General features: G+C 34.6%; 1 protein-coding gene across 1 annotated transcript in view; it reads left to right on the top strand.

Moving 5' to 3' along the window:
• MMS22L (MMS22 like, DNA repair protein) overlaps window positions 1–15458 on the top strand; it is a 191066-nt gene that overhangs the window by 6505 nt on the left and 169103 nt on the right. The window contains exons 4-9 of the mRNA XM_042781136.1: window positions 1077–1164; window positions 1260–1437; window positions 3682–3772; window positions 5496–5626; window positions 7975–8088; window positions 12199–12372. Coding sequence (XP_042637070.1) covers window positions 1077–1164; window positions 1260–1437; window positions 3682–3772; window positions 5496–5626; window positions 7975–8088; window positions 12199–12372 — 776 coding nt within the window. The remainder of the gene's footprint in view (window positions 1–1076; window positions 1165–1259; window positions 1438–3681; window positions 3773–5495; window positions 5627–7974; window positions 8089–12198; window positions 12373–15458) is intronic.

Raw genomic sequence — 15458 nt, 5'->3', positions numbered from 1 at the left:
CTGTACTAGAAGTCAGTAAATAGTATCTAAATATGGAGGGGAAAAGGTCAGGAGATAACAGTGTAATCAGATTACTTAGAAAGATGGAATTATAATACCAAGAGAAATAGCTAAGGGTTACAAGAGTTAAAAGTCATTGCCTTGGGAGACTAAAAACGCAGTGTTTAATGTGAAGATATCTGTACAACGACTTCACAGTTACGGTCCTCTTGATTTTGCCAGTGAAGTGGCAGTGTTTGCTCATTTGAATTCCAATTTATAAATGAGGTTGCTTTATATTTAGTCAGGATGAGAATTTGTTATATCGTTTAATGAAATGGAGAAAACTAAAGCAGTGTGAATCAGTTTTGGGAGAAAATGAAGATGTATTTTCACTGTCTGATCAATCTAAGTATAAATGTCAGTTAGACAATTAGACATGTAAAATCTGGAGTGCAGAGGACACATCTGGGATTTAAATAAGTCTTTTGGAGTTGTTATTTAGAAATAAAGGAACTTATGAGATCATATGTGTAGGAAGAGAGGTACAGAGAGGAGGGGGCTCAGGACTAAGTCCTGAGGCGATTACATCTAACGCAGTTGAAGAGGAAGAGCCCATAAAGGAGATGTAGGAGAAAGGACAAGTGAAGAACAAAGAAGATAGGCAGTATATGATGTCAGTGAAGCCAAACGTTACTTGAGGACCGGTAGTGTCCATTAGATTAGGCAACATGGGTTTCGTTGGTGACCTTAATAAGAGTACTTTTTGTGGAGGTGGGGGGACAGGAGGCAGATGGAAATCAGTTGAAAAAGTTTTAGGAGAGACTATTGCTGCTAGTATGGCTTACAAAGGTTTTTAAATCTCTGTCTACTGATTGGGAGCTCTGGTGGCATAATGCCTAAGGTATTTAACTGCTAACCAGAAGACTGGCGATTCAAACCCACCAGCTGCTCCTTGGAAGGAAGGTTGGGCAATCTACTTACGTAGTGATACTATCTTGGATCCGACTCCATGACAGTGAGGTTTTTTTTGTTTGTTTGTTTGTTTACTGATTAATTATGTAAGCTGTAATTAACATTGTCTGTTTTGGTTTCAGGTCAGGTGTCAGCCCTCCACTGCAAAGCAGACAATATTAGGCAACAATGTGTACTATTTCTTCATTATGTTAAAGTTTTCATCTTCAGGTAGGATGTCAGCTGAGTATTTTGATTATTGCATGAATTTCTAACTGTGTTTTTACCCAGACTATGATTGTTTATTGTGTCTAATTGGTTTTTAGGTACCTGAAAGTACAAAACACTGAAAGTCGTGTTGCTATCCATCCCTATGAGGCTCTGGAGGCTGAGCTTCCTTCCGTGCTAGTTGATGAGCTTCATGGATTGCTCTTGTATATTGGACACCTATCTGAACTTCCCAGTATTAATATTGGAGCATTTGTAAATCAAAACCAGATTAAGGTTTGACTTATTTTATTTACTTTTTAAATGATCAGGTTTTTCTCTCCATGAGGGATATTTATTCAAGAATGAGGGCAATTAGTCAAGAATGTAGCTTCAGAGTCAGACTACCTGAGTTGAATTCTAGCTCCTTCTTTTAATAATTGTACGCTTTTAGACAAGTAGCATCTTTGTGCTTCAGTCTTCCCATCTGGATAATTGATATAACTCCCATTTTCCCCATTCTGTCTTGTTGTTATTGTTGTTATGTGCTGTCAAGTCAGCCCCGACTCATAGCAACCCCTCCTTGGGTTTCTGAGGCAGTATCACTACAGAAGTAGATTGCCTAACCTTCATCTCGATGAGTGGCCATTCTGTCTAGGGTCTTCATTTTTCATCCTTTTCTGAGTGATTGGCAGTAGTAGTGAGGCACCATCTAGTTCTTCTGGTCTCAGGGTCATGTAGGCTAAGGTTCCCAAGGTTCTCTAGTCCCTTGGACTAATTGTGCCCATGAGTTTTTCATTTTTTTCACTCTTCTTTGTTCCAGATGAGGAGAGACAATAGTTGCATCTAGAGTGAGTGGGTTTTTAAAAGCTTATGTGTGGCCATCTAAGGTGTAGCTGTTGGTGTCTCCCCATCTGGAACAAAGAAGAATGAAGAAAATCAAAGATACGAGGAAACAGTTAGTGCGAAGGACCCGTGGACCATGTGAACCCCATCCTCCCCAACTCTTGACACCAGAAGAACTAGATGCCCAGCTACACTGCCCACCACTCTGAAATGGATCTCAATAGAAGGTCCTGGATAGAGTGGGAGAAAAATGTGGAACAAAACTCAAAATAATAAAGACCAGGCTTACTGGTCTCATAGATATTGGTGGAACCCCTGTGACTTATGGCCCTGAGACACCCTGCAAGCCAGGAACTGAATTCACCCCTTGGCTCGACTTCCAGCCAAAGGATAGACAGGCCTATAAAGTGAACAATAAGACCAGGGAAGTATATTCACCTTAGAACATCAGCCATACAAGATCAAAAGTGCAGCATGGACACAGGCATAAAGATCATAAGACAGGATAGGATAGGAAAAAATGAGAAATGGAAACACTAAACACAGGGAGGAAGTGGGAAGAGTGCTGTTACCTTGTGGGTACTGCAATCAGTATCACAAAACATGTATTATTGAATTAATAAATTACTTATTGAATTAATTATTGAATGAAAAACCAATTTGATCTTTAAACTTTCACCCAAATAACAATAAAAGTTATCAAAATTAAAAATAAACTTTACCATAAAGTTGATTGAGACTCATAGCAACCCTATATAGGGCAGAATAAAGCTGTCTCATAGAGTTTCTCCTGCCAAAAAAAAAAGCACATTTGTCTTTCGCATCCATCTTTTTTTCCAAGTTCTGTGAGGTGGGAAATTTATTTTCTTAGGAGTAGAGAAGTTAATAATCATGTCTTTTATTGAATGACCCATTCTTTCTCTATTGATTTAAGATGCTACCTTTATCTGTTTTTCTCTTCCTTAGTCTTATTTATCAGTTATTCCTTTGCCAATAGTGTTTCATTAGTGTAACATTTTATGTTGTTTGCATATCTGATAAGGCAAGTCCCTTCTCCATCATTATTCTTAGCTTTAACAGAACATGTTATTATATTAATTTTTATAATGATAGCTAGAGGAAAGTTTAATAACCTGGTATAGCACAGTAGTTAAAAGCACTGGCTTTTGAATCAGTTTGACTTGGGTTTGAATCTTAATCCATGAATTCAGAAGTGAAAATTTTCACCTCTCTTCAGTTTCTTAATGGGAATGACTATAGTATCTACTTTGTAGGCTTATAATGAAATACATATGTTTAGTATATGGAGTCTAAAGTTACTAAAATTAAAGAAGTTACTGGGAAATTATGAAACATATTCTAGCTAAAGTTTGAAAGAAAATCATGAAAATAAATGTTTTAAAAAAATTAATTTAGTAACATCAGAGGTTGGTTGTAAGGAATCTTTGCTATATAAGTTTATTCTGCAGCCCCGAACAAATGGGTCTGTCTTAAACAGATGAAACTATATCTTGCTTTCAAAGATCTATGGAAGAATCCTGTAATGAATAAGACAGAGGTTTTCCCTGAACTTTTGAATAGTGTCAGGTTACTTGGTTCTTTATCCTTGTGCTAAGGTAGGGTATTGTGACATGCTATGGAATACCTAGTAAAGCAGTGTGAGTGCTCAGTCTCAGCTGATAATGTCATTCACAGCTCTTTCCACCATCATGGCATTTATTACATCTCCACTTAGATGTCCATTGGCTGGTGCTAGAAATCCTTCATATCCTGGGTGAAAAACTGAGTAAGTTTATGAATTTTTTTTATCTATGATCTTTTTCAATCTAAATTTATATTTTACTGCTTTCTAAAATTACACAGGTAGTAAATGCATTCTGACTGCTGAAAAACAAAAATTTAAGTAGTAACCACAGTAAAAAGTCCTTTTCCCAGAAATAACTAGTGGGAACAGCTTGGTCTGTTTATCTTTCCAACCTTATTTTCTGGTTCTTGTGTACATATATAGAAATACATAGGCTGGATTTTTGGTTTTGTTTCCATCCACAAATGGTAATATTATAGTGTGTGATCTTTCATTTAGCAGTTTTTTAAATATCTTTTCAAGTTAGCTCACATAGTTCAACTTACTCATTTTAAGGCCTTCATGTTTTGATTCTCCCATACTTTATTTAGCCATGTCTGTTTTTGAACAGAGGAGCTCTGGTGGCATAGTGATTAAAGCATTTGGCTGCTAACTAAAAGATAGGTGGTTCAAACTCACCAGCCACTCTGTAGGAGAAAGATGAAGCCATCTGCTTCTGCAAAGATTTATAGTCTTAGAAACCATTTGGGCAGTTCTACTTTGTCCCACAGGATTGCTGTGAGTCAGAATTAGCTCAATGACAGTGGGTTTGGTGAGATTGAACATCTTTATATAATTTATATAATTTCATTGTCTTTCTGTATTTGTTGTATTAATTACTTCTTTATATCTTTTTATGAATTGTCCAGTTGTGTTTTCCTTATTAATTAATAGTAGCTCTGTACATATAATGGATAAAAAAAAAAACAGCCATCAAGTCGATTGTGACTCATAGCAACCCCCATTAGGTTTCCAAGGTGGTAAATCTTTTTGGAAGTAGATTACCTCATCTTCCTTCTGCAGAGCAGCTGGGGGGTTTGAACTGCAAACCTTCTTGTTAGCAGTCAGGTGCCTTAGGCACTGCACCACAGAGCTGCTTATACTTGTGGATAATAATTCTTTATATCATATATTGCCTATTTATTTCTTGGTCTTGCTGTTTGATATCTTTAGGTGCTCTTAGAATTATAGCAATACTCTAAATATTAGTATTTAGTTATAAAGTGAATGATTGATAATTTAGGTTGTACAGATATCCATTACCCAGCACTTACTGTTCAATAAATTAATAAATTCATATATGTATATATAGATGTGTGTGTATGTGTATTCACTTACCTGTATCATTCAAATACACAATGATACACATTTATAATTTCAGCCCTTATATAGACTATTTCAAATAATATTTTGTTGGAGCAATGCTCAGGTGGACTTACTCTGATATCAGTACAAATTTTGATATATTACCTTGGTTATCTTTATTTTGTATTATAAAGAAACTGCATTTGATCAATTCATCTGTAGTTATTAAAAGAATAATATTTTAAAGGCTTTCTTGGTTGGATATATGAGTGAAGATTTTCTGGTATTCTTTTTTTTAAGTCATGGTATATAGATGCTTTTAAAAAATAGTCAAATTAAGAAAAGTCTACCAAATGATACTTGGAAGAATTGGAAACTTAAAACTGACATTTATCAGTATTCATATAAGAAAATATTTTATTTGTCCTCAAATTTAATTTATTTGCAAAGTAGCAAAAAATAACTGTATGTTGTAGTTTTGTTCAATAAGTTAATTTAAAGGTATGCAATTGATTTTTCCCTTCTGAATTAGTAAAATCTACTTCAGTTTTAAATGTGATTGATTTTATTATGTTTTCAGAACATGTTGTGTATGGTCATCAGTTTATGAATCTGGCAGGTGATAATTTAACCAATGTCAGTCTATTTGAAGAACATTGTGAAAATCTTCTTTGTGATTTAATAAGCCTGTCACTCAACAGGTATGACAAGGTAATGCTTTAAGAGTTTATTTGTATTTTTGAAACTTAGTGGCAGTAGTCATTTCTTAATGCATATCATTTAATCTGGAAAGATTTAATCTAATATGTTTTATTTTTTAATCTTGTTAATTTTGTATTTGTTTACTATTATCTGGGAGCTGAATAGGAAGAGAGTTTTGATTTAAACATTTAAAGCAGGCAAGAATTAGTGTCTTAGAACTGTTTTTTTTGGGGGGTGGGCCTTTCTCATGTTTCCAAAAAAATAAATACAATCAAGATGTTTTTGATCTTGACTGAAAGTTTTAACTTCTGTTCAGATAGGAGAATCTAGGTCTCTAATGACCTGTTGTATTGCTATTATATAATAATATGAATATTTACCTAAAGTTAGTTGATAAAATTTAAGGAAAGTTTTGTGTGCTGATTTTCATAAAAGATCTAGAAACATTAGAAAAATACATATTTTTACCAAAATGTATTTATCATGGGATGTTTAATACAGTTAATAATTTAAAGGTGTCACAGAAACAGGCTTCAAACCAGTTCAGTCATGCCAACTCAGCAAAATCAGAACAGACATGAAATTTTAAAATTTAGGTAAAGCAGAGCAGTAGTCCAAATGGAAAAAGTTAGAGTTGAAGCCCTGGAATAGAAATCTCAGAATAGGCATAGTAAACACTTTAGGATCCTAATACAGGAAATTGGATTATTGCCACTACTGTGGAGAACAACACATTTTCAAAGTGGCATGTTCAGCTACCATCTGTGAGAGGGGCACCATTGTTTCTGACTCTGCCGGTCAAGAGACTGGGTTGCTATGCAGTGTGCATGTTGTCCTTGTTTTCTGAGAGGGAGATTAAGTTTCTAGCAGGGCATTGTCTTGTAATTTTTCCCATTCAGGTTGTTGTTCAGTTCATCCAGGTTTTACAAATTCACACTCATTCCAGTTTCACTTTGTCAGCCATGACTGAACCAGAAATAACTGGTTCAAAGTCCTACACAGAACATGCTCATTTTTAGAAGATAGATATTTATAGATTATTACCACTTATTTCAGATTACACACATAAAGCCTACTTTTGTAAAGTCAATGTATAACTTTAAGATTTAGATTCAGATTGTTTTTTATGCATTTACTATCACCACCTTTTGAATTTAATCATTATGCTTGCAATTAAATTAATTAGTCAGTTAATAAGATGTTGTTGTTGTTACATGCCATTGAATCGGACCCGACTCATAGCGACCCCTCCTTGGGTTTCCGAGGCAGTATCGCTACAGAAGTAGACTGCTCAACCTTCCCTCCTAGGAGCAGTTGGTAGGTTTGAACCGCCAGCCTTCTAGTTAGCAGTCAAGTACCTTAGGTACTATGCTACCTAATAAGATATAGTAATAATACCTTAACAGACATTATTTTATAGTATGTTATGTTATATATTATATCTACGTAACATTTCTGAAATATTGAATACATTATAAATTTCTAAAGTCTCATTATACTTATAAAGATGGCACGCAGTCTATATTATCTAGAAATGTCCATTGAGAATGTTTTTGTTAGAAAAATGGTAATTTAGAAATTGCTTAAACTTTATAAATCTCTAGTATTTCTATTTAATCTATCTTAAAAAGTTTTTATTTTGCTTTACAGTAAATTAAAATTTATTTTCTAATTTTTTATTGTCTCTTTATTGTGGTAGATGGATTAGATCAGTGTCAACAAACTATGGCCCTCGGGCAAAATCCAGCCCATCATTTATTTTTGTAAATAAAGTTTCATTGGAACATAGTCCTGTCTAATTGTTTATCTGTTGTCTACTACTACTCTTACCCTGCAACAGCAGAGTTATGACAGGCTGTATGGCCCACAAAATTTAAAATATTTACTATCTATCCCTTTACAGAAGGAGCTCTGGTAGCACAGTGCCTAAGGCATCTGACTGCTAACCAGAAGGTTGGTGGTTCAAACCCACCAGCCACTCAGCAGAAGTAAGACTGTGCAATATACTTCTGTAAAGATTTACTGCCTCAGAAACCCAGTTGGAGTCACTGTGAGTTGGAATTGACTCGAGGGCAGTAGATTTGGGTTTCCTTTGTTTAGCCCTTTACAGAAGAAGTTTGTTGAACATTGGTTTGTTATTAAAGCAGAGGTAGTTTTGAAGTTGAAAATAGAATTCATTCTATACTTTTAGATATAAACTAGATACTTACTTTAAAATTAATAAAGTGACTTTTTTTATAAACAAGTTTATATAATTGAGCATAAAATTCAAGTCATCAAAATCATTTTCTAAAACTTTTTGAAAGAGATGTGGCTACTGTCTCTTATGAATACCTCATTTTCTTTCTTTACGACAGGTTAGAGCTTCAGAGGCATTAAGGAGTCACCATTGTCCATGTCCATGCATTAAAGAATTATGGGTTCTACTCATTCACCTTCTAGACCACAGAAGTAAATGGTCCCTCTCAGAAGTAAGTTGGGAAATTGATACATTAGTTGTTACTCTGTTATATTGGATTTATTCAGTAGTTTTGGCTGAGAAAAAAATCTTATTCTTTCTTCATACTCAGGCAACAGCAACCACCAAAAAGAGAGTAACTGAATGCAGTGTACATACTATATTTTTAGAAGTCCCTGGATGGTGCACTTAGTTAGAGTTAGTACATTTGGCTACTAAGCAAAAATTTGGTGATTTTAGTCAACTCAGAGATGTGTTCGAAGAAAGACCTGGCGATCTATTTCCAAAAAAATCAGCATTGAAAACTCTAGAGCACAGTTCTACTCTGACACACTCTTGGGGTCACCATGATTTAGAGTGAACTCAAAGCTACTGGTAAAAAAGTATGTTTTTAAGCCTAAAATGAGTAATGCAAAACATACGGGAGAAGTACAAGATTCGACTCTCTTAAGATTTTCCCAAGCACTTTTTTGTTCTATCAGGGATCTTTTAAACATAGCCTCCAGCAAGTTAAGAAGCATATTAGAAGATAAAGAATTAATAAACATAGGTTTATATTAGTCAATTTTACAACATCTTATTTTAAGGAGGGAGGGAGGAGGACCACAAACGGAAAGATGGGACTTTTTTTCCTCCAGTTTGTTTTGATAAGACATAAGACTTTTTTTTATTTAGCTGTTTTTGGTTATTTGTTATTATGTGACATCGAGCCTATTCTAACTGATAGTGGCCCAAAGAACCTATAGGACAGGGTAGAACTTCCCAGAGGTGTTCCTAGGCTGTAATCTTTTCCGGGGCAGGTTGTTGGTAGTAGAAGAAGAAAAATACCCATAAGCCAACATAAGTATAAACAATTTATAGTGAAATGATATTAAAAGTAGTTTATGATATGTGGCAAATGTGGAAAAGTTTATGATACTGTGGCGTTACATGGATTTTTTTAATATCCCACTTTTCCATAGTTTGGGGTTTGGATGCTTATCTGATAATAATAATGCATCTGTGTTTTTGTGTATTTACTCTGGTTGTGCAGTGGTTAAAGCATTTGGTTGCTAACCCAGAAAATCAGCAGTTTGAGCCCACCAACCACTCCATGAGAGAAAAAGGAGGCAGTGTGCTCCCATAAAGATTTATAGCCTTGGAAACCATACAGGGCAGTTCTACTCTGCCCTAAAGGGTCACTATCAGTCAGAATCAACTTGATGGCAGTGGGCGGGTGTAATATATATTTTAAATTATTATTTTAGCACTAACTTTGATGAGTATAAATTTATGTATTTTTATTTAATATGAAATTAAAAATTAGCAATCATAAGTTATAAAACAACTGTATTTGACATGTTTGGAGGCAAAAGAACCAACCTTGAAAATCAGTAGGATAAAAACTTATCAAGTGTGGTAAAACAGATTGTAGAACTTATAGAAATGAAAAATGTAATAATTAAAATTTGAAACTCATTTGATGGGCTTAACCATATATTATTATCAACCACAATGATAATTAGTGAACTAAAAATTAAGACTCATGAAGACAGAGACATACGTGAAAATATGAAAGAGTAGTTAAGAGAAATGGACAATACAGGGAATGTCTTAATATACTTACATTTTTATAAATATATGACAAAATTTTTAAAAAGCCAAGAAATGATTTATTATGAAGGTCAGGATAATATTTACTTGCAAAAACGGTGAGGAGGCCACATCTTCCGACCTCCACTAACCCTACAAGAGGAAGACAGGATTACCAGCAGTAACCCAAGGCCTATTCCTACAAGGCTAGACATGCTGCCTCCCTCCAGCCCTTTCTCCAACCGTTCCTCCCAGAGTACCCACCACCTCTCTCCTGGGCTCGATAATTCGCTGCAGTGGCCACACAGAGCTCACAGATTATGGGGTTTATTAGGGAAGCACCACAGGCTACAATTCAAGTTCAGGAAAAATGCTCAGTCTCTCTCCCAGCCCATCATCCCTCAGCCAACAGTCTCTCATAGTCTCTTTCCCAGCAGTGCTGGTCCCTTGGTGTCTCACTCAGCAATGCATGTCGTTTGCGTTTCTTTCCCAGCAATGCGTGTCTCAGGAGCCCGTGTCTCTTTCAGCAGCACGTCTTCCTCAACCAGCAGAGTGAGTTCTGCCTCTAGGAGGCCGCCTTTTGAGCCCGGCAGGGTGGTCAAACTAGCCAGTCACAGCATCAGAACTCTAAGGACCTGAGAGAGAGTGGGCACCTCCCAGAACATTGTATTGTGCCACGCCCAACAGAAGTACTCCACGTGGATAACATTTACAATCAGGAGCCCCTCAGTTGCTCATTCCACCACTGAGTTTACAATGACTTATGGGTAGAAAAGCCATACTAAGTAATTTACTACACTGCATTACTCTTTGATGAGAGAGGAAGAAGATTGACTGTGGGAATATGTGGGTAGGGGTTTTCTAAAGTACTAGTAATACTCTGATTCTTTTTCTATATATATTTTATTGTGGTTATATGTGTGTGTGTGTTTGTGGTATGAGTGTGCCTGTCTGTACGTATAACACTACATTTTCTATTTTAGTCATTTTTAAGTGTACAATACAATGTCCTTTTGTGCCTGATTTATTTCACTAGCATAATATTTTTAAAGTTGATCTATGTCAAAGTATGTCTTGAAACTTCATTTCTCATTTCTTCATTCTCACTTCATTTTTAATATTCCATTGTGCATATGTATCCATTCTGTTTATACATTCATTTGTTGATGGACCTTTGGGTTGTTTTGTTTTCACTTTTTGACTGTTGTGAATAATCTGCCATGAACATTGATTATTGCAGTGAACAAGTCTCTGCATTCAATTCTTTTAGGTATACACTTAGGAGTGGAATTGCTGGGTCATATGGTAATTCTGTGCTTAACTTTCTGAGGAGTCAAACTCTTTCCAACAGTGACAATACCATTTTACATTTCCACTGTTGTTGTTATGTGCCATCGAGTCGGACCCGACTCATAGCGACCCCTCCTTGGGTTTCCGAGACAGTATCACTACCTTCCGAGGAGTGGCTGATGGGTTTGAACCTCCAGCCTTTTGGTTAGCAGTCAAGTGCCTTAGGCACTATGCTACCAGAGCTCCCTACCTTTCCACTAGCACTGCATAAAGTTTCCAGTTTCTCTACATGCTTACTAACACTTGCCTGTTTCTGTTTTTTGTTTTTTAAAAAAATAATAGGCAACCTAATGGGTGTGAAGTGGCATTGTGGTTTTAATTGCATTTCCCTGCTGATTTATGATATTGAACATTGTTTCATGCACTTACTGGCCATTTGTGTATCTTGGAAAAATGCTTTTTCAAGTCATTTGCCCATTTTTTCACTGGGTTGTTTCTGTTTTTGTGTTGAGTGTAGAAATTCTTCATATATTCTTTTGATATTAAGCCCTTATCAAATACATGGTTTGCAAATATTTTCTCCCATTCTGTGAGTTGTCTTTTCACTTTATAATGTCCTTTGCTACACAAAAGTTTTTCATTTTGAAGTCCAAATGTCCAAATTGTCTTTTCATTCTTTTGTTACTCATGCTTTTTGGGTCATATCTAAGAATTTGTTGCTAAAAACAAGATACTGAAGATTTACTTATGTTTTCCTTTAAGAATTTTTATGATTTTACCTCTTATATTTAGATCATTAATCTATGAGTTAATTTTCATATATGATGTTGTATACGTGTGTGTATGGATATAAGGGTTCAACTTCATTATTTTGCACGTGGCTTACTTTTGATAGAGATTGTGTTAAATCTGTAGGTTGCTTTGGGTAGTATTGACATCTTAATAATATTAAATATTCCAGTTCATGAACATGGAATGTCTTCCATTTATTTAGGTTACCTTTAATGTCTTTCAGCAATATTGTTTTCAATGTACAAATATTTTATGTCCCTCATTAAATGTATGTCTAGATACTTTATTATTTTAGAAATTATGTTCTAATTCTTAACCTAGGTGTATTTATTATTATTATTAAAATTGTATATATGTGTTTTATATTCTGTGTATATGTTATTTTTTATTACAAAATAAAAGGAAACCCCTAAATCAAAGGTTATTGAAACTGTATTTTAACTGAATCATGTTGCCTCTATTTCTATAGTCATTTTGGAACTGGATGAATAAATTAGTTAGAACACTCTTTGAAAAATCAAGTGACCGAAAACGACCTGTGCCAGTGATCCAGTCCAGGGATCCATTCGGTTTTAGTTGGTGGATTATTACTCATTTAGCATCACTATACCAATTTGATCGCCATGGAGTACCAGATGAAATGGTAAGATCATATTTAAACTTTCTTATATTATCAATTAATACATATTTTTTTGTAGACTAATTATAAAGTAAATAAGCAGAAATAGCGACAAAAATCATATCATAATTTGACAGATACATTCAGTCTCTAATTCTAGAAGCTGTAGACCTTGCTATAGATATCTTAAAAAATGATAAAATCCATGTGTTTTTGTTTTGTTTTGTTTTATTTCCATTGTTTGCTTACAGAAAAGCAGCTTGTAGGAGTGTAGTCTTAGTTCTGCTAATAAGTAGTCTTGTGACTTTCAATAAATTCCTTAAACCTTTTTGGCCATCTTTTCCCTCAGTCACGCCATTATCCAGAAAACATGGGATTGGATTGGCTGATTGTTCTAAAGGTTCCTTCTGGTTCTAAAATCAATAAGATTGCCACAGGGGAAGTATATGGCTCCAGAAAAGAATAATTGGTTCTTTTGTATAGTTATTGATAAATTATTTCTTCAGAATAACACTTCTTTACAGGAGTTTTTTACAAAGATAATCTATTAAATAATAGTGAAGTTTTCTTCAAATAGAAGACAGATTTTTAAGTAGTATATCAGTTTCTAGTTGGAAACATTTTTTTTGCAGTGTAACTTAAAAATTCCTATGAAAAAACCAGTTGGTAGATATATTTATCTGAAGAATGTTTTTATATCATTTCTTCCACATTTAGAAATGAATAGTATTATAGCATTACATCAGCCTACAAGCTCCATAAAATAGGCACCTAGAATCTGACAGTTAATATGTTTATATTTTAAAAATTGTTCTTTTTTATGGAAGTGTTTTCTTAAGTAGCCTGACCATCAGACCCACCTGGGAGATTTTTAAAATCTGGATTTCTAGGTCTCAACTCAATAGATCCTGATTTCATAGAGCCTGAGATTCCTTGTTGTTAAAAATTCCTTGCTTTTCATCCTCTGTCAGATATAAGAACCATTGTTTTATGAAATCTTAGTAGATTTGACAGATTTTTCTCTATCTGGAAGACTGGACAGAGTCAGCTCTGCGAAATCATTTGTGAAATCTGAGGGTCAGCTAGTATTGACATATAGGGCATCATAGAACTAGAAAGAACCTCAAGTCCTCCAAATGATCCCCTAAATAATAAAAGGGGATTCTAAGATAAAGTAAAATAAATCAGAAAGTGCTCTGAGAAGTTCACACTTACCTCCGTATTAATGTTACTAAGCATCACACCAGTTTATTAAAATAAATCAGTAGAATGAGTTTTTCATAGAAATGATAGTATCTTCTTGGTTTCTGTATATGAGGACTTACCATGTTGGTACACAATAAACACTCAGTAAATGATAACAATTGCCATTATTACTATAGTAACCCTTTATTACGTATTTTTGTGGATTTGATGTGGTAATATTTCACATCTTTTTGGTATTAGAACAACGTTAAAGCAACTGAAAAAATTTACCTGTAATTCTAAGGTCTTAGCATAGGCATTTTTATTTATCTTCCCTTACAACCAATTTCCCTCCAAGTACACTATTTCTAATTTTGGTCAATATGTATGAATACAGTAATAAGTTGTTCTGAGTTCTTGTGTGATATCATAATAATCGATGGTGATTAGAAGGTAATATGAAACAGATTATAGTGACCCTTGTTTCAGGGAACATGCATTTAGGTTATTAATGCTTGATGAAACTGTATTAACACTTCTTTGAGTCAGTCGTATCTTTCATAGCGGTTGATACTGACCCTTAGGTACTCCCAGTTTGGTAGGTAATTTGGCCCCATTAAATATATTATTACTATTACTGTAATGTTGAATTGCATTGGTATATCCACCCACAATTGCATGGCTGAAATCACTCTTCTATTTAGAGAACTCCAGGGAGGTTATTGATTTTATTAGCTCTGACTCTATAGTAAATGAATTGTCTGTGTTTAAAATAGCATAACCTTTGTCTTGTAATATTTGTCAGCAGCTCTTGTTTGATTTTCTTTTGCTAGGATATATATATATATATGTATATATATATATGTATATATATTTAATTTTCACTTTCAAAACTATATAGAAGGTTTTAAAAGGAAAGATTACCATGATTTGAAAAAGAACCTTTTGTATGATAATAATAAGGATGTATAATATATGTTTGTATGTATATGTAAAATAAATCTTGCCTTTAGTCACAAGTCCACAAAAAGCTCCACATATGTTTTTAGACTTCTTAAAGGCTTTTAAAGGAAAACTCAAGCTTTCCAGTTAATAAATGTTTTTTTTTGTGGTCCTTTACAATTCTGTAATCCTTTTAGCTTCTAGTCTATCTGAGGTAATTTTTTTTTTTTTTTTTTTTTAAAGCGGTAATACTACAGCTGATTGCATTTACAAAGTATTTAACACCTTGCATTGACTATTCAATTTTTATCTTGGGAAAATTTTATAAGTAGTTAAAAGGGTGATAATTATATCCTTTTTATAGGTGAAGAAACTGAGCTACACTGTATTTAAAAACCTCCGTTTCTTTGCTACTTGAATAAATTTAATATTGAGGTCCTCCTAAGATTTGCCTTTTATGAATAAATCCGTGGAGCCCCGGTGGCACAGTGGTTAAGCACTTGGCTGCTATCTGAAAAGTTGGTGGTTCGAACCCACTAAATGCTCTGTGGGAGAAAAATATGACAGTCTGCTACCGTAAAGATACACAGCCTTGGGAACTGGGGAAGTTCTACTCTGTCCTATAAGGTCACTATGAGTTGGAATTGACTGCATGGCAGTGAGTTTTGGTTTTTTTGGATCAAGGTAACAGTCTGTCCCAATTTGCCTGATGAAGTCCCCTTTTATACCTATTGTTCTTTGTCCTGTGTAGTTTTGCCTTTTACTCTCAAAAGTACCTGTTTGGTTGATAAATTACTTGGTCATTCTGATCTTAGAATTTAAGGCATTTTGGCTCATTTCTTTCAGAGATTACATGTTGTTGTTGTTGTTGTTATGTGCCGTCGAGTAGGCCCCGACTCATAGCGACCCCTCCTTGAGTTTCCGAGGCAGTATCACTACGGAAGTAGGATTGCCCAACCTTCCTTCCGAGGAGTGGCTGGTGG

The sequence above is a fragment of the Orycteropus afer genome, unplaced genomic scaffold (assembly GCF_000298275.1).
Source record: "Orycteropus afer afer isolate SDZICR_OR568_19922 unplaced genomic scaffold, OryAfe1.0 scaffold00087, whole genome shotgun sequence".
Taxonomy (NCBI): domain Eukaryota; kingdom Metazoa; phylum Chordata; class Mammalia; order Tubulidentata; family Orycteropodidae; genus Orycteropus; species Orycteropus afer.
This window is presented reverse-complemented; position numbering and strand designations above follow the sequence as displayed.